Below are 19,699 nucleotides of genomic sequence, written 5' to 3'. Positions count from 1 at the left end.
TGAAAAAGAAGATCACATGTTCATTATTTTTGAAATATGCCATCTTTCAATAACACACCAATACCACGGAATTTGGGAGTCCTAAGCATGAGGTGAGAGGGACTTTGGAAAAAAAAAAAATTATTTCTGTATTGAGTTAGATATATAGACATAGTACGGCATTTCCACCATCGGCAATAAGCTGCTGTGATCAATGAATGCATTGCGATACTGCGTTCCCTAGAAAAAGTTGAACTTCCTTTGTTGATTCTTTCCCAACAGGAAACTGTCCACCACATCCTTCAACAACAGCTCTGTTATTAGCACTGTCTACTTCCAGCTGTAGCCCGAGAGTCTTCAAAGCACCAATTATATAATGAATATCCTCATTGTTTCTCGTATCTATCTTCATAGCATATATGCATACTGATCTAGGCATACAAATGAAGCAAGCCCAAAGCAGCATCACCAACGAAATCTAAACGTTGGTGATGCTTTAAATCAATAAGAAACAACATATTAAGCCCAAAGAACAGAAGTAACCGAAAAGAAAAATATGTTAAATGTTCGTTATTTTTCCAAGTTGAATCTGGGGGTTAAAACAAAAGCGAGGATTGGTGACATATGCATAAACAACAGAGGTTAATGCAAAAGAATGTACCGAAGCTAATGAATACTTGGAACCCGACACCACGAATCAGCTATGGTGAAGCAAAGGAAGCCTCAACTGGTCCCAGCCATGATATCTGCAAGAAGAAAAAAAATGATATTAACTCAAATCTCCAACTATGATGCCGAAGTCAAGGTCCAATAAAAAAAAAGTTCAACATTATAATGATCGTGTGCTCAAGGCTAGGTTTTCGCAAGGACAGGTACAACATATGCAAACACTATTTTCTATTTCTCCTTGCAGTAAAAATGTACTAAAAATTTATGTAATCATAAAACTTAAATGACCAATGCCCTTGCAAAAGTTATTCTTTTTTATTTTTATGATATTTTGGGGCAGAAAAGCAAAAGACCAAAAGTCAACCTGTTTGTGTGACAAATTGAATTCTCAATACTCTCCCCACCCCCTGCTTACCATGAACAGTGAGCCTGATGTTCTTTTTGCAGCTTCTCCTAGAGGCATAACATCATTCTTGGGTTTTGGTAATGTGCGAGAATGTAATCTGATTCACACCCAGTATTATAAAATCGATCAGCATTGATGTAATGTGCATCTTGACCACTCAATAAAAATAAATAAAAATAATAAACATAATCATGGCGTGTTCTCCTTTAATTTGCTCTCCTCAAAGATGAGCAACGAAGAACAAATTCGTACCAAGCAAAAAAAAAACAACAAACCGGTAACCGGTTATCCATACCCACCACCACTGGCTCAATCTAGCAACTACAACTCTAACCATAACCAGGTCCCACAACGCAAAATAGCAATTACAACACAAAAACAAACACTGGTTACCTTTATACTACACCTCTTACTTCCCACAAATGCAATTGAAGCTCTCCTACATAATTTTCACCTGTAATTAATTTATGGTTTTTTATTTTCTTAACAATATGGGAATGAAGTTTAATAATATAACCAGTTCTAACTGTAAAATGTTATGGTAGGTTAGTTGTCTTGCGCAATGACATCCATGAACCCCCTTATTTGGTTTGCCTTAACAGTATTAGGCTCTTATTATATTTCGTTAGTTAATTATCATACCTCATTCTTGGCATCCCGAATTCCAACACTTTTATGTGTCTTCCCTCTATGAGGTATCTCAGATTCTCGGGTTGATTTGAAACCTTAATTATTGGGAGATTGCTTGTGCGGTGTCCCTTTTACCTAGCCTTTTATCGATTTTCATCCACCCATCCGGGTTGGATAGATGTGGGCTGCATGAGGGTAAAGGTGTAGATACTCCACTTAATCCCGTAATTTATTCATCTTTTTAAAATTTATGTGTTTATTCTAGGCATCTGTGTGTGTGCGTGTGCATGCGTGCGTGAGTGCGTGTCGATAAGGCTATGGGGCTGTGGCTGTCGGTTTGCAGTGAATTACAACTTGTAAAGCACTTAAACATTTCTGTTAAGAAAGGCCTATATAACTTTGTATAACGCTAGGGTAGCCTCTACTAGTTCCTCGAGCTCTCTGATAAGCAATACCTTAGAATTTGCAATAAACTTTTGACAATAAGAAAGAGCCTAATACCTTAAAACTCCTATAACCAAAATCCACTGAGCATATGCTCCTATGTTGCACAGTTACGATTGAGACATGGTAGGAACACTCCGGAGACACGACATTTTCAGTTAAAATGCGGAGTGTCCGACACGGTACGACTTCAATTTTGAAGTACCTGCGCAACACAGAATTATGCTCCTATTGAACACTTGCTATGTTAAGATTTCCTTCCCTTTATCTTATGTAGAGGATTCAACCATCTCTCAAGAAAAAATTTAGTAAAGAGAAACAAATTTATGTAGACGACTGTTTAAGTTGTCCATTTCCCAAAAAGAGAAACAAAAAACCGCGTAAAGGGGATTTATCCAAAAAAAAAAAAATCCAATTGTCATAAAAGAAAGACTGTTGAAAAAACAAAGCATTGTAGTTTGGTAGTGAAATCAATTTACTTGGGACTTAAGTAATGGTTATAAGAATAAAATATATGAGATAAACTAACCTTAGCTAATTATTTCTGACTATTGGCCTGCCATAGTTAGGTCCATATACACGACCCTCTTTCTCAACTCCTCAAGAAAGGGAATTCCTGAGGTTGCAAAGAAGATACCGCAATTCCAAATTCAAGATGTGCCTGCAAATTTCCTACTTGATAAGCGAGTATAGTGGACTTAATCTTCTTATTCATCTAAAATAGATGCCCAATCTCGAGCAAAGGAATTAGATAAGATGAACTGACTTGAAGTATCTCCATCTTCATATTTGTCTGTCGTAGTTGAGTCGAATGAAGGTGCAATGTCTCCCCGGACCGTAAACCCACTAAAATTAAAAACTAACAATAAAATCCTTGTTCAGTTCAATAGAATCACTTTTGAATAATTTTGGTAAAGTAGAACCCATTAATTAGTGGTTAGTGATTTACCAAAATTTAATTTCTTTAATAGAGATTTCTCAGAGGAGAAGACTTTAACAACAATGCAATCAAATGCAAACACCAATGGGAACACTAACCTGATTTCCAGTGAATCATCAATTGAACAATATAGGAAAGTTGAAGTTAAATACCAACTTTTTTTTTGGTCAAGAGGGAAACACTAACCTGCAAAACAAATAAAATGGGTAAGTGAAAGCAATATGTTATTGATGTGTATTATGAAGAAAAATCAAACAAAAATTGCTTCGGAACCAGAAAAATTAGAATTAGAGGAAGATAATGAACGAACTTACCAGAAAGGTGATCACTCAGGGTGCCATTTGGTAGAAATTCGTAGACCAACATCTATTTATACCCAATGAGAACACAAAAAATATAATTCTTCTCCAACAAATTTCATTACTCGATAAAATAAACCATGCAACAACCTAGTAGGGTTTATTGCTGAACTTAAGGAGATGAAGTGCGTATCTAATAATTCAACAATGGCAAGGAAGCACATAAAGGTTTGGTAATGCAGGAAAAACAGATAAAGTACCTGTTCATCTTCTTCATCACAATATCCAATCAAATGATTCTCTTCTTCTTCTCCAAATACATCTTACTCTGAAAAATTCATTTTTTTTTTTTCTTCTTGAGTGTTTTTTTCACAGGCTATAGAGAGTTGGAGACCAAGTGATTGAGATTTGAGAATAAAGGGTTTCGGGTTTTCGTGAATTTGGAATTGGTGATTTTCCTATTTTAACGCCTACTTTATCGTAATTAGTTTTGCCCACGTGGACACTCTCAAAACTCTCCCTCAATTGATGAGGGGAGAGCTATAATATATATATAGAGATAAAGATTGGGCTTTAATCGCCGGTTTGTTTTAAGTAACACGGGTCTGGAGCTTTAACTGACCATTGAAGAATAATCGGAGGGTGCAAAGACTAATGAAATTTGCAAAGAGGAGAGGCCCCAAAGCATTATATTATATTAAATGACATCCATGAACTCCCTTATTTGGTTTGCCTAAACAGTATTAGGCTCTTATTATATTTTGTTAGTTGATTATCATACCTCATTCTTGGCATCCCGAATTCAAACACTTTTATGTGTCTTCCCTCTATGAGGTATCTCACATTCGCGGGTTGATTTGAAACCTTAATTATTGGGAGATTGCTTGCGCAGTGTCCCTTTTACCTAGCCTTACTGATTTTCATCCACCCATCTGGTTGGATAGATGTGGTTTTTTTAGCATTTTCATTTCTTCCTCCATCTCCACACAACGTCCCATGAAAAACTCATTTTCTTTGTGGAACTTCTGATCCTTCCAAATGGGGAAAAAAAAAAAAAAAAAACTAAAACAAAAATAAAAACTTTGTTAGAGCTGATCTGAAGTTACCCCTAATTAGAACAGATATACACCTCAAAAAGTAAAAAAAACTATGGTTTATTAGTTCTTGAAACATTATCACAATCGAAGCCGAGAGAATGTCTTAGAAATGAAAATGAGACAATGAGTCTAAGCCTATGTATGAACCGATAGCGACATAGTGCTTGAAGAGATTTACCAATGATCTCGCAGTTCGAGCTCTGATCCTCTTAAGTATGAGTGATTGGCCTCAAGCATCGCACGCATCTCTGTCATTGTCACATGCTTTTGAAGATCATCTTGTACTGCCCACAACTTTTTACTCTGAGCTTCCAACTTACTTTTCAGATCAGATTTATTTGGTACATCCCCTACGGGAACATGTTCTTCAGATTTATGGACTTTTGATTTTTTGACCATCACTAGTACTAATTTTGCGTTTCATTCCACCTTTGGAAGGTTTTTTCAAAAGTTCATCATCCACATGTGCCTCAGAATTCAAATCTAAAGAGGGCATTTAAGTTTTAGTAAACTAAAATGATGAAGCCTCAAACTTTAAACTAACATTAGCAATACTTTCACAAAATTGGATGAATTCATACCGTTTTTGTTGGTGGAACATCCCTTCCTAGTCAGGAACTAACAACTTCCTGATTTGAAACAAAAAGGCTCTCCCACCATAATAACTTCGTTCTCTACTTGGGTAGATGGAGATGATTCCATAAAACAGCTTGCATTGTGCCATGCCACCCCCCTTGCACCTTGCCCTTCTGGCTTGGTTGATATGCGAACCTAAAAAAAACAATAAACCATCTCAAAAAAATGGTAAAGAAGACAATTGAAATATATGGATACTTATGAAACCTCTTAAGGTCTACTAAACCTTCCTTTCTAAGCTTTTGAGTATATTTAGTACCAATCATATCAGGATACTAAACCCTATTACCATAAACATATACTACAATGAATCTTTTTCAACTTTTAGGTACCCTAAGAAGTAGGTCCTTTTTCATCTGTGACTTGTTAAGATTAGCACTAATATGGTTTTTTATTGTCGGGGAAAATATGACTTACCTCTCCTCTTCTGCAAATTTAATAAAAGAAAAGATGAATCTTTGTTCTTTAGTTTTCTCTAATGCTTCGTCATCTCCAAATAAGCCATTTAAAATGGGGACCTCGAGGAAGCAACTGATCTGTGTGCAGAATGCTTCTCTTATAATTTTCTTTTTGTGAAGCAACAGAACTTCAATACATTAAATCCATTGCTTCCTTGATTTGAGCAAGATATCTTCAGTTCCATGCATAAGCACCCTAGGCAGAGTTTCCACATAGGCAAGTTGAACTTCTTCTGATGACTAATCATAGAGAAGATCGAAAATGAGATATTGTATCTTCTTGATTGGCAAAGGTCTATTGAGTTCGACAATTTTCCGTTTTTTTTTTTTTTTTTTTTTTTTTTTTTTTTAAGTTTGTGAGAGAGCGAGTTTGGGGTTTTTGTTGGGGTTAGATTCGGGCACAAAAAAAATAGATGAATTTTTTTAGCTCTCCCTATTTTATCGTAATTAGTTTTGCCCACGTGGACACTCTTAAAACTCTCCCTCAATTGATGAGAGGAGAGCTATAATATATATATATATATAGAGAGAGAGATTAAGTTAAAGTGGATGTTGGGTTTAAATAAATTATATACCAAACCAAAACAAATTACATGTGGAAAATAAATTATACAAAAAATAATATCACAAAATATATAATAGAAAATGAAAAAAAAAATAACGGCAAAATAATAATGACAAATATTGTAAAACATATATAATACTGAATGAAACTAACGTCAAAGAACAATTAATGGGGAACCGAAAACTGGATGCAAATGCATCGAACTAACCTCAAATAATATTTAACGGGAAATCGGAAACTGGATGCAAATGCAAGCATTAAACTAATCTTAAAAAGTAATTAATAAAAAATCGGAATATGGATACAACTACATTAAACTAACCTCAAAGAATAATTAACGGTAAATCAAAACTTGGATGCAAATACATCAAACTAATATCAAAAAATAATTGTTGGGAAATTGGAAACTGGATGCAAATGCATTGAACTAACCCTCAAAGATTAAATTAACGAGAAATCGAAAACTGGATGCAATTGCATTGAACTAATCTCAAAGATAAATTAATTATAAATTGGAAACATGATGCAAATGCGTGTTAACTAATCTTAAAGAATAATTAACGGAAAATCGGAAACCGGATGCAACTGCACTGAACTAATCTTAAAAAATAAACTGGATGCAAATGTATTGAACTAACCTCAAGAAATAATTAACGGGAAAATAGAAACTGGATGCAAATTCATTGAATTAACCTCAAATAATAATTAACGGGAAATCGAAAACTATATGCAAATGCAACCTTATCAAATAATAAACGAGAAATTGGAAACTGTATGCAAATGCATTAAACTAATCTCACAGAATAATTAACGGGAAATCAGAAATTGGATGCAAATGCATTGAGCTGACCTCAAAGAACAATTAACAAGGAATTGGAAATTGGATGCAAATGTATTGAACTAACTGCAAAGAATAATTAACGAGAAATCGAAAACTAAATGCAACCTCATTGAACTAACCTAAAAAAAAATAACGGGAATCGAAAATTGGATTCAACTGCATTAAACTAATCTCAAAATATAAATAACGGAAAATTAGAAACTGAATGCAAATGCATTGAACTAACCTCAAAACATAGTTGGATTATATGTTGTGAGAATGTCTCAATAAGTATAGTTTTGCATTTAGAATTGTGTTTATCTTTTCTCTTTCCGTATGATTGGTAACTCCTTGCTATTCAAGTAGCGTTAATATATATGAACTTCGCCTTATTAGGCAATCTCACAAAATTTCAATCAAACTTCTATTATTAAACAACAAAATGAAGTTGGAAAGTTTTATCAAATGTGAGTTTTTTTTTAATGGAGAGTGAGGTTTTCACGTTATAAGAAATTTAGATGAGTGATCAATATAATATTAACATATAATAGTTATGCATATTTGCAAATATTTTTTAGAATAATTAATATAACAATACCCGTTCATAGATAATCTTTGCAGATTCCACATAGTAAGTCATGCATAATTTAAAGAATAATTAACGGGAAATCGGAAACTGGATAATCTTTGGTGATCCAACATAGTAAATCAAATATAATTATTTTTTATGTCATGTTTGCAAGGACACTACAAATGGATTAGTAGAAGAATTGGTATTACACACCACATTGGATAATTAAAAGGAAATCGAAAACTGGATTCAAATACATAACTGAGCTCAAAGAGTAATTAACGGAAAATTGAAAACTTTATGCAAATGCAATAAACTAAACTCAAAAAATAATTAACTAGAAATCGGAAACTGGATGCAATTGCATTAAACTAACGTCATAGAATAACTAACGGAAAATTAGAAATTGGATGCAAATCCTTGAGAAATATTTAATGGGAAATCGTAAACGGTATGCAAATACATCAAACAAACCTCAAATAATAATTAATGGGAAACCAGAAACCGGATGCAAATGCATTGAACTAAACTCAAAAAATAATTAATAGAAAATCAAAAACCGAATGCAACTGCATTGAACTAACCTCATAGAATAATTGGTGGGAAATCAGAAACTAAATGCAAATATGCATTGAAATATCCTCAAAGAATAGTTAACGGGAAATCAGAAACCGGATGTAATTGCATCGAACTAACCTCAAAGCATAAATAATAAATTGGATACAAATGCATTGAACTAATTAACCTCAAGAAATAATTAACGAGAAATCGGAAACTGGATGCAAATTCATTGAAATAAGCTCAAACAATAATTAATTGGGAATCGGGAACTAGATGCAAATGCAATCTTATCAAATAATAAACGAGAAATCGGAAAATGGATGCAAATGCATTAAACTAATCTCACAGAATAATTAATCAGAAATCAGAAACTAGATGCAAATGTATTGAACTGACCTTAAAGAACAATTAATATGAAATTGAAAATTGGATGCAAATGTATTGAAATAACCGCAAGTAATAATTAACGAGAAATCAGAAACTGGATGCAATTGCATTGAACTAACCTTAAAAAATAAATAATGGGAATCGGAAATGGGATGCAACTGCATTCAACTAACCTTAAAATATAAATAATGGAAAATCAAAAACTGGATGCAGATGTATTGAACTAATCTCAAAGAGTAATTAACGGGAGATTGGAACCTGAATGCAAATGCATTGAACTAATCTCAAAGACTAATTAATGAAACATCAAAAACTGGATGCAACTGTACTGAATTAACCTTAATGAATAACTAACGAGAAATTATAAAGTGGATGCAATTTCACTGAACTAATTAACTTCAAATAATAATTAATGGGAAATCGGAAACTTAATGGAACTGCATTGAACTAACATCAAAGAATAATTAATGAGAAATTAGAAACTGAATGCAATGTACTACATTGAACTAACCTCAAAGAATAGTTAATGAAAAATCAGAAACTTGATGCAAATGCATTGAACTAATAACCCTAAAACATATTTGTATTATATGTAGGGAAAATAAATGTCTCGACAAATATAGTTTTGGATTTTAAGAAGTGTTTATCATAATTTTTTTTTTATTATGATTAAGAATGTCATGCTATTCAAGTAGCTTCAATATTATCTTCGTCACATTGGGCATTCTCACAAAACTTTAATTATTAAACCTAACAACAAAAAAAAGTCAATGAGTTTTATCAAGGTTTGATGCTTCCTTTTTATAGAGAGTGGTGCAAAAAATTTGAATGACTAATTAATATAATTTTCATATCTCATAGCTATACATAGTTGCTAATATTTTTTACAATAATTTAATATAACGACACCCGTTCGTAGGACGGGGTCGAAAGCTAGTTTTTTCTTGTGTATGTAGTAATCGTGTACTAAATTTCTGACATTGGGTATGGATAAGACTTGGATGTCTATGGATAAACGATAATAAGAGGAAGGAGTCAAGTATTTTATAAAATGTGCTGAGACGCATGTAGGTCCTAACAATCTTGATTTCATAAGATGTCTACGAAATTACAGTTCAAACTTCAAAATACACACACCGTTCCATGACAATTTAAATATTGCCCAAAAAGTATGAGAGCAAAGTTTTTTGATTATTTTATTATTAAAGAAGTAAGAGTGGGGGACATAAAGTACATAAAAAATAACAAAACAAAAAATAATTTTTATTCAATTTTTTTTTTTAACAACCATCAAATTTTTTAACCGGATTTTTGAAAAATTCGTCAAAAACCGAATTATACTTTTCAAGGCAAAAAATTGCAAATTATTCCGAATCTTTCAAACATTCGGAAATATTAAACGTATGGTCCTTCAAAAATTCGATTCGCCAATTGCTAACAAGGACTCTTTGAAGAGTCTCGCCAATTTGGCAAACTCATCGATGCATTTGGGGTCAATACTGGAAGGGTGAGTAATTAGGATGGATGAATATTGGTGTTTTGCCAATTGTGGCATCGATGTGTAGGTAAACCATGTTAATTGGGATTCTCACGGTAGTTAATGGTAGTTAATTTCTTAAATATAGTTAACAAATAACTCTTAAATATAGTTAACAAAGAACGGCACCTTTAGAAAAAGGGGTTTGTAATATAGTGGTTCTAAAATATAAGAGTTTTAAAGAACTTTTATTTAATTAAATGACTCGTGTACATATTTTTGAATGGACTAAGAGAATTTTTATGGACAACCAAACGACCATATTTCTCAAATTATCATTGAGAATTCAATCTCAGAGAATTCTAATTTCCTTTCCCGAACTCAATGGAGTCCTGTACGTATGATAAATACACTCTAATACCATCCGAAAGCACTTTTTAAAACTTCCTAAAAAAATAAAAAATTAAATTAAGGACCAGTAAAAGATCACACAAAAAACCAACTGGATGAAGATCTCTTTGCCTAAAGTGAATATGAAACGTATAGAAAACATACAGTACTTGCTAATGAAATTACGTGCTTTCAATTCTGAGTTTGGTTAGCAAACCTTTCAGGGGGGCAAATTCCTTGTCTACAGAGGTCTGTTTGGTAGTCAATTTGCTTAACAAAATAACTTATTTTAGTGTAATTATGTATGCCTAGATGTTGTGCTCTCTAGTCTTGTTGCAAATGAGCAGTCCTCTTCACGTAGCCTACAACCGCTACACCGTGATCCAAGCTTGATTTGGAAGGATCTTCTCATAGTTAGCTACTTAGCTATTTAGTTTTCTGTCTTTAGGGTGCCATTTAAGTATTTAATGGTCACTGTTTTTTCCTTGATAGATCAGGTAAGGAAGGCTAGAGAAGCGTGGTTAGTTATTGGTAATTACAGTGGAGCTAATTACATTTGAAGACATAAAATTTGTACAACTACAGTAGGTATTTTTCTTACATCATCAATAAACATAAGCGACGTATAACTCCCCAGTGGTGATATTCTGAAGTTGATTTTCTGATTTGCATAGTTAAGAATTTTGCGCGAGAATAATATAGCTAATACCTGAATTATGTATATTTATCAATGATTGGTATATGATATTCCATAAAATAACAAATATTGGAGTAGCGAAATGAAGTAATACACAACCTAATCTTGAATCTTGATTGGTACGTAATTGGGTTTGAACTACTTTTATTAGCCGGCAAATCGTAATTTTGGGCATCTTTAGTACAATTGAACAATAAAAAAACAGACAAGAAGTCCCCAAACTTAATGAAGGAAATCATAATAAAGGGAGGAAAAAAACAAGCTAGTAACTAGTTCAGGACTTCCGGTTATAACCGTCGATGTGCGATCAAGTTAAACCCATTCCTTATGACAAAGAGGGTCATGATAAATAAGTAAAATATAAGGCCGGAACTCGATCGTAAGTGAAAATGCTACACATTAAGAACTTACATACACTGATCATTCCCCAATGGCCCTCTCTCTAAGCATCTTAATGCCCTGGTACCTTCCAAGCATTAGCAAAGTGCCCATGGGACTTGTACTCAAAAGATCACTCAATGCAGAGGCATCCACAACTCTTAATCCTTCAACTCCAAACACCTTATAGTCCTTATCAACAACAGACCCAACACTGCATCCTCCATGACCATGTAAATAAGACGTTTTATTCATCTTGCAAAATTCTCTCAATTCCTCTTCAGTTGACAGCCCCTTCTTTGTCTCAACATTATGTTCTTGTTTTTGTCCTGAAATGATTTCATCCATCCTGTCGCAGTACTTGGTCCCTAGAGCAGAGTCCATAGACTGGGCAATCTTCTTCATCTCATGAACCATCTCAACGAATTCTTCCAAGTCATTTTCCTCTAGAAGATAGTTATATCTTACCGAAGGATTTTTTCTGGGATCTGTACTATTCAGCTCTAAGTTCCCTTTAGAACTTGGATAAGCTAGCTTTCCCAGTAGAGCCCTTCCTGCTCCGGAGCTGGTTTTACTTCCTCCAGCATACTGAAATAAGAACCGTGAACTACTCGCAATGCCTACAACTTGAGAGGGATCCGGTAGTGCCAGAGGCACATTACCTATTCCAGCATCCAGTAGAAAGTTTATGCCAGGGTGGTCTCTGATATCTTGACCTACTTGGGGTGCATCGATCATGGGTGCAATGTTGAACTTGTTAAGTAGTTCAGAGGGTCCAATTCCACTTAACATGAGGATTTGGGGACTCCCCATTGCTCCTGCAGACAACACCACATCACCCTCGGATTCTGAATCAGACGCTGGATTCAAGTTTACCTCATAGGAGCTGTCCAAATCCTCATGGCTCCTGATGAACCTGATGCCACAAGCCCTGGGCTTAGTTCCATCACCTGCAACTGCTGTATATTAGTTCACTACAGAATCATAGATGTTGGCATATTTTGACCAAGGATAGGTTCCATTTTATTATTTTAACACAACAAAGACAACGCTCTCCATGAAATACCCAATAGTTTCATCGTTTTGGAATCTTATATGAAGTTACGGGTGTTCATGGCTGGTTTTATCACAATTCGCCATAGACCTGGCTAGTACGTGTGAACCTTGTGATCGGCTATACCCCATCCGGAAACTGGATCCATGGCGCAATAGCCTAAACTTGTATGAAGTGCTTTATCTCAAAGAGCCAAAAACTTCTAAGCAAGAGCTACTAATTTTCCTTGTCATTTTATTCTACATTAGTTTTTTATATACCTTGAGAGAAGGTGATGCTTTTAACCGTTGCGTTCAAAAGAACTGTGAGCCTCTCGGGGTCTCCAGCATGTAGCAGATGAGCAGAACAATGTCTCACGCCGTTCTCGTCAAATATGGTACCGGTTATCTTTGTTCCCTCTACATGCTCTAAGCTATAACCATTAAATGGTACATTTCCAGCAGCAACGAATGCATCTCTCGCAAAACTCTGCTGTTCACTCAAGTTTGGTTCAAAGACCACTCTAGACTCCACCCATTCGTAAGCCTCCTTCACTAAATTCTCATCCCAACCAGCTCTAGCTATGTACTCCTTATTAGTTCTAGTGTAAAGCCCACCATTAATCGCAGTTGACCCTCCCAAGACTCTTCCTCTTTGATTTGCTACTCCTTCCTCTGATACAAGTTCCTGTACAATCGATGTGAATTCATTAATTTGAAACATATGGCGCAAGAAATTTTTTTTTTCCATTATAAAAGGGTCACCAAATGGTGACCCCCCTCGTTCTACTAGCAGCACTGTGAATCTTTTGGACAATGTTGCTGCAAGGGGGCAACCACTAGTGCCTCCTCCCACAACAATATAGTCATATGATTTCCCTTGCACTTGCTCAACATCGGAAAGAATGTTAAGAGTTCCATGGCCTGCAATGAAAATACAATAATTATGTAAGGATATCACTGAACTTAATTGTATAGGACAGTTTTAAAGATAAAAATTTGGTGCACTCACCTTGAGACATTATAAGAGGTGATGAATATGAAGACTTCGAGAGGTGTAAGACTTTGAGAGCCTGGGAAATTATAAGAGATGATGAATATATATAAAGCAAAAATTATTACTGCCATAACTATGAGTATTTCCGTGAGACTTATGGAGCGGGGATTTTTCGTGTAGAGGACCAAGGACATTTTAACGTAGCCCTTGGTAGCCTGTCCCTTAACGTAGGCACTATCATGTTCTTTATCACGCTGAATATCTTAGGGGAATGACGGTTTTCTTCTGTGAATAACGCTGCAGGTGACGTCTTCCTTGCTTTAGCTGAGAGACGTATGCTATATGACATTCTCCAGACCTTAGTGTCCAGTTTATCATGAGCCTATAGTATGAAGCATAAGTGTCTTCTTATGACTGTCTTGGTTTGCCGCATCATGGTATGTTTCTTTCCTGATTTCGCATTCCGATTTCGCATTCGGCTACATGGATTGTGTTGTTTGGAGTTAGTTTTTTTTTAAGCTTTCGTGAAATAGTACTGAGGGCACGCACGCGCCCAACTAATGTTTGTTTTGGCTTTTATGCGGAACGATGGTGATAGCGCCGACGCGCCAACTAAACATTGCCAATTGCCGCCAGCGCCTCGTCAGATTCTCAAACATCGATCTCTTTTTCGGTCCAGTATAAAAACATAAGTTTTTCTAATTGGAAAAACTTAACCTAACCAATACTAGAACAGAGAAAAAGATTGAGAATGAGTGTTTATTCTTTATGAGTGAATTGATATTTTGTGCATCTAGTAAAGCTTGGAATTCGCCGGTGGACGTAGGCACATTGTCTAACCACGTTATATCCGTGTCTTGTGGTTTGTTTTCTTTTGTATTAGTCTCTTTACTTTATATGCTAGTTAATTGATATTGAGAAGTGTTGGGATAGTTCTTGGAGGGTGTTGAAGTCATGTCTAGTGAGAAAGATCAATCATTGTGTAGGGTTGATCTATTTGTAGTGAATAGCATTGTTTCCGCTGTTAGTTATTCACAACAGATTGGGTTGGGGTTGAAATTATGCGACCCACCAATTGCATTATACGCTCTTTTCGTGTTATGGCTTGGTCGTGGTGGAGGCTACAACCTCATTGGGTTGCCCCTTACACCCCATCAGACTGAGTAACGCTTAACAGGTTAGTACGGATTGATGATAAATGGCGTGAGGTCTGACAAATTATCATGGCTTGGCAGGATACAAATGAACCTCACTTCTTTATAGAAGAGGAGGAAAACGCTTAAATGATGGATATGAAGTAAGTTTTATTTTTTATTAGTGTCTGCTTATGTCCCAAGCAATTTAATTTTTGTTATTCTCATAACGGGTGGAACTCATATAAAGTTGCGTCTGTTTTTCTTTACCTATATTAGTATGTTCTAAATTTATTTTGCAGGTGTTCTGAAATTTCCACGCGTTTCCATGGTATTTTCTATCCTTCTTATTTCTATACTTTGAGGACAAAACATGTTTTTGTTTGGGGGTGGCATAGAAACACACATAATTTAAGACACATATTATATATATATATATATAAGATAATAAAAAGTATTTATACTTATATATATATATATATATATATATATATATAAGATAATAAAAAGTATTTATACTATGCACTTAGGAATATTGGTATTGTTTCTTTTTCTGTGATGATAGTAGTCTAGAAGTTTCACTTTAGCTCTTAAATTAGAATAGTTTTTAGAAATTTAGGTTAATATGTAGGTAATAGTCATTGCATCTTTCCATAAATATATTGCATGAGCATCTATATTTGTATTGGCAGTAAGTTTATGAAATTTAGGATAGAGTACTTATTCTACAAATCCTGTGGGAATATATAGTCTTAAAGTCTTATATGAGTGAAATATTTGATATAATGACACAAGGGAGAAGTAAATTCCAAATAGAGAAATCACACGTCCACTTGTTTGATCACTATATCATATCTTAAGCGAGAATTTAGGCCATTTTTGGATCGATATAGCCAGAAATTCAAACCGATATGAAATTATTTTTCGCTAGTCACCCCTCTGAGCATTTCTTTAGCCTTTTCATAAACTACATTCCTTTACCCTTTTACAAAAACAAAATAAAAATAAATCAACCTACCCATTTTTGAATGAGTCTAAGAATAGAAATGAAATGAAGAAAAGAAAAGAGAAAGACCTGTGGAAAACCAAGAATTGTTAGTTGCTTCAATTAAGAAAAGAAAAGAAAGTTTTCATCCAAATAAAAGAAAAGAAAAAAATAATAATAAATAAATAAAATAAAAAGTTAAAACTTCAAAAACAGAATCAAAATAGTCAAAAGCCAAAAGCCAAAAGCCAAAAGAAAAAGAAAAAAATGACTAAGGATGGAAACAAAGTATAGAAGCAAAGTAAGAACAAGGTTTTCTCTAGTTACATATTTTGAAGACCCTTTTTTTGCAGGCAAAATGTGAATATATTAATATAAATATACGACTACACGATGAGACAGAGTTTTCATGTTACAGGATAGGTTCCCACCATAGAGCAAAAGAAGTGAGCGTACTCTAGCGAAATCTAAAGTACAACTGATCTGGATTCTCAATTTTGGGTACAAAATATGGTCTTGATGTACTCCATTCTGATGCATCTTTATCCAAAGTTGCACCATGCTTTGCTGCTGAGTCTGCACTGAAATTAGCTTCTCTCCAATTGTGTGTTATCCTGTAGGAGATCAAGTTTTGAGCGACTTTTTCCTATCTCGTTTTCAATTTCCAAGATATGTGACCATTTGCGAAAGAGTGAGAAACCGATTGGGAGTCAGTTTCTATCCAGATTACCCTCCAGCAGTGAGCAATGGCACTCTCTGCTGCTAATGTGAGCGCAATGCTTTCTGCCTCATAAATTGTAACCACCCCAAGACCTTGTGCCAAAATTCCAAGTAAATTGGATTGGTAATCTCTGAAAGTTAAGCCAGCGCCTCCACGTCCCGGGTTTCCAAGTGAGCATCCATCATAGTTAATTTTAATCACTCCTTGTTCAGGTGGATACCAGTTAACTTGTTGGATTGCACTGAACGGCTTAGGCTTGCATTCGATATCCAAAGAGTGGAGAATGGCGAGTTCAGCAACAATGTTATACATGTGACTCTTGGACAGACATCCAGTAGTTTGAATGCCTTTCCTTACATGTTTCTTTATGTGTCCATAACTGAAACTTGAGTCATTGTATCGTTGAGAGTTTCTCATCTTCCAAATGGCTACTAGCATACTTAGAACCTCAGAAGTCCACAACTCTCTAATCAAAAGACTTGCAAGTCTTGGGGCTTTGATTAGTCCATTAAAGTCTGCCACTCCATTTGCTATTTGCGGATTCAAATGGAATATTTGTATAATCCATTCCCAAAGGGCATGAGAGGTGGGGTAGCTCCATAACAAGTGTTCCTAACTCTCCTCCTCTTCTTTGCATCCATCACATTTGGAAACAATCGGAATGCCTTTACGTTTTACCTTGTCATCCGTTGGAATGATTCTTTGCAATAATTTCTATGCAATTCCAGTTGTCTTGGGGTGCACGTAGCTGTTCCAGATGGTTAATCCCCACCAAACAACTGCCCCCTTCTCTCTAATTGTTTCAAAAGCAGAGAACACTGAGAATTTCCCTTCCTTATCCGGTTTCCAAATTCTTTTATCCTCAAGTTCGGCACTGGGAGGCAGCAGAGAATTTAGGTCCATTGCTAGATTAGCAAAGATATTAATCAAAAGATCAGGGAAGCTCCACTGATTGTTCACAATTAGGTCCCGAACTTTAGAAGAGCGGTTACTCCAGTCAAAATGCGGATGCAAGGCCATCACCGAGTTTGGACCAACCCAATCATCTCTCTAGACGTCTAAAGAGCTACCTGAGCCAATAGTCTAGGACAGATGCCATTTCATCTCTTCCAAAGCCCATTTAAGCCCTTTCCAGATGGATGAGCATTTATGGCTCACCAGCCACCTTCCATGTTTCATTTTGTATTTATGTACCATATATTGTGACCACTGGTTGTCCATCGTGATCATTTGCCATGCCAGTTTCATGAGGAGTGCAAGGTTCAACTCCTTCAGGGGTCTGAGGCCTAGCCCACCTTCCGCCTTTGGCTTGCAAACTTTCGCCCATTTGAGTGTTATAGTCTTTCTTACTGCTGGGTTTCCACACCATATGAAGTTTCTGATGGCATCTTCCCCTTCCTTTATGCTCTTTCTCGGCCATTTGTAGATTCCCATGTTGTACACTAGTATACTGTTCAGTATAGACTATTATCTCAGACTTGTCCTTTTGAATATCCATTTCCTTTCTTCTTAAAACCATCACCTAATCCCCGCAACACCTAATAAAGACCTCTAGCTCAATTAGGAATAGGTTAGTGTGATAGTAAGTGGCAAATGTGTTTGATCGACTTCAGCTTTCTTGTACGTCATTGAGTTTGTAAGAAAAAGTGTGCCCACTGCACACTGGAGTGAGCGAAACTTGAGTGGAAAAATCAGAGTATTTTTGTCTTGACATATTTGTGAGGACCTACTTAAGGACGCTATTCCAAAGTTTTAGAAACGGACATGTTATTGTATTTCATAGCATAGTTCATTATATATATATATATATATATGACTGATTATTATGCACGTATTAACTTAGGTTTCGAATTGATTATTCTATATTCATTGCTAGTGAGATGTATAGATATCTGAGAATAAATAAGGAAACAGTAATTTTATTTCTTAGTCATTGTAGTATAGATGAAGTTTGTAAGTACCTTCTCTGGAAAACTCTCACGAGGCTATAACTCGTCCACTAGGGAATTCCTAGTGGTTTAAGGCCTTATTGCATATGGTCAATGTAATCGCACTCGGTAAAACGAGATTAATTAGAACTCCATTTTTGGTCACTTATTTTAATTTCTCATATTTACTTGAGGACAAGCAAAATGCTGTTTGGGGGTGGTTTGATAAGAGCCCAAAACTGTAATTTTAAACCCTTAATAATATTATATTTAAACCAATTATTCTTATAATAAATAAGAGTTAGTATTGTTTACGTGCATTTGTGTATTTCAGGTATTGGAGTTAAATATGTGAAGAAATAGGTCACTTTTGCAAGAGAAATGAGCAAAGGTCAGTTGCTAAAAAGTTCTATGGTTAAAGCTCAAGTTTCAAGGAGAAAAAGCTTTTTTAAAACCTAGTCAAAGCTGAAAAGTCAAAGTTAACGCGGGCAGAAATAGAGCAGAAAAGTCAATAGAACTTCTGTAGGTCGTATTTTTGGACTCAGACCTCGGAATTGGGCCTACTATATGTCAAAACGACCGGCTCAGAAAAAGATTTCTAATGGTCTAGGTCTTAATCCAATCAAAGGAGTAAAATGAATGAAAAGACTGTTGTAGTAGTTTCTAGTAGAGAAACCCTTTTTAGACTTAAGTAATTAGGTTTTAGAATTAATTTAATGGCCCAAAACATAGCTCCAAAGCCCATGCACGAAATTGTAAACCTAGCCCTCTCCTATATAAAGAGGACTAAGGCAAAACTCTTACTCTCTCTCCTATTACTTAGATAACCCTAATTAGTTTAATTTTAATTATCTATCTTTCCTCTCTTAGTCTAAACCTATCAATTATTGTTTTATTAGTTAGCCACCATTAATTCAATCCAAGCTATTTCCAATACAAGTGTTCTTTAATTATGTCTTCTTCTCCTTATTATTATATCCATGATAGTCTAATAAATCATAGCTAAACCTCCATTAGAGGGGTTTGATTAAAGCTTTGATGAAGACTTGATGTGTTAGTATAGAATAGTTGTAGTAAGATATTCCACTCTAGAATGTAGTTAATTTACCATGAGAATGAGTTTCAATTGTCTCACATACTATTTATTAGTTGGTAAAGATGTCATTAATAATTAGGGATAAAAAGACCTAACCTTTATGTGAAAACATAAAAATTAGGGTTACAACAAATCTATACTAGCATATTAGGAATTAATCAAGATGGAATCAAATCTCCCTAATCTCTTCTTCTCATTCACATCTTCTCATTAAATTGACATAGTATAATTTAGAATATCTTAATTAGTTATTTTCGCCATATTAGTATAATTAAATTATTGCTCTCATTGATACTGTAGAATTGTTTAAGTTAGAGAAATTATTACGTCTAAGCAATTACGAGTGGAACGAATTTTGACTCCAGTTTTATTATAAGATAATCGAGAGTAGAAACATTGATAA

At 34.9% G+C, this 19,699-nt stretch overlaps 2 protein-coding genes across 3 annotated transcripts; both read right to left on the bottom strand.

The window, feature by feature from the left end:
- Positions 1 to 11,142: 11,142 nt before the first annotated feature.
- LOC147507404 (protein HOTHEAD-like) lies at positions 11,143 to 13,581 on the bottom strand. 2 transcript variants are annotated; one of them, XM_086600116.1, is made up of 3 exons: positions 13,449 to 13,581; positions 12,719 to 13,360; positions 11,143 to 12,360 (listed from the first exon to the last, which is right to left on the bottom strand). In XM_086600116.1, exons 1-3 carry the CDS (start codon positions 13,456 to 13,458, stop codon positions 11,447 to 11,449), a joined length of 1,566 nt encoding a protein of 521 aa, XP_086456242.1. In that variant the 5' UTR covers positions 13,459 to 13,581; the 3' UTR covers positions 11,143 to 11,446. The 2 variants fall into 2 exon arrangements, with proteins under 2 accessions (XP_086456242.1, XP_086456243.1); XM_086600117.1 differs by having other exon boundaries at positions 11,143 to 12,354.
- A 2,616-nt stretch (positions 13,582 to 16,197) lies between these two features.
- LOC147507403 (uncharacterized) lies at positions 16,198 to 16,584 on the bottom strand. Its single transcript, XM_086596274.1, has one exon. It carries the CDS (start codon positions 16,582 to 16,584, stop codon positions 16,198 to 16,200), a length of 387 nt encoding a protein of 128 aa, XP_086452400.1.
- Between the last annotated feature and the right edge of the window lie 3,115 nt (positions 16,585 to 19,699).

Source organism: Coptis chinensis, chromosome 3 (genome assembly GCF_015680905.1).
Source record: "Coptis chinensis isolate HL-2020 chromosome 3, ASM1568090v1, whole genome shotgun sequence".
NCBI classification, from domain to species: Eukaryota; Viridiplantae; Streptophyta; class Magnoliopsida; order Ranunculales; family Ranunculaceae; genus Coptis; species Coptis chinensis.
The sequence above is the reverse complement of the archived record's forward strand: the minus strand, read 5'-3'. Positions and strand labels throughout refer to the sequence as shown.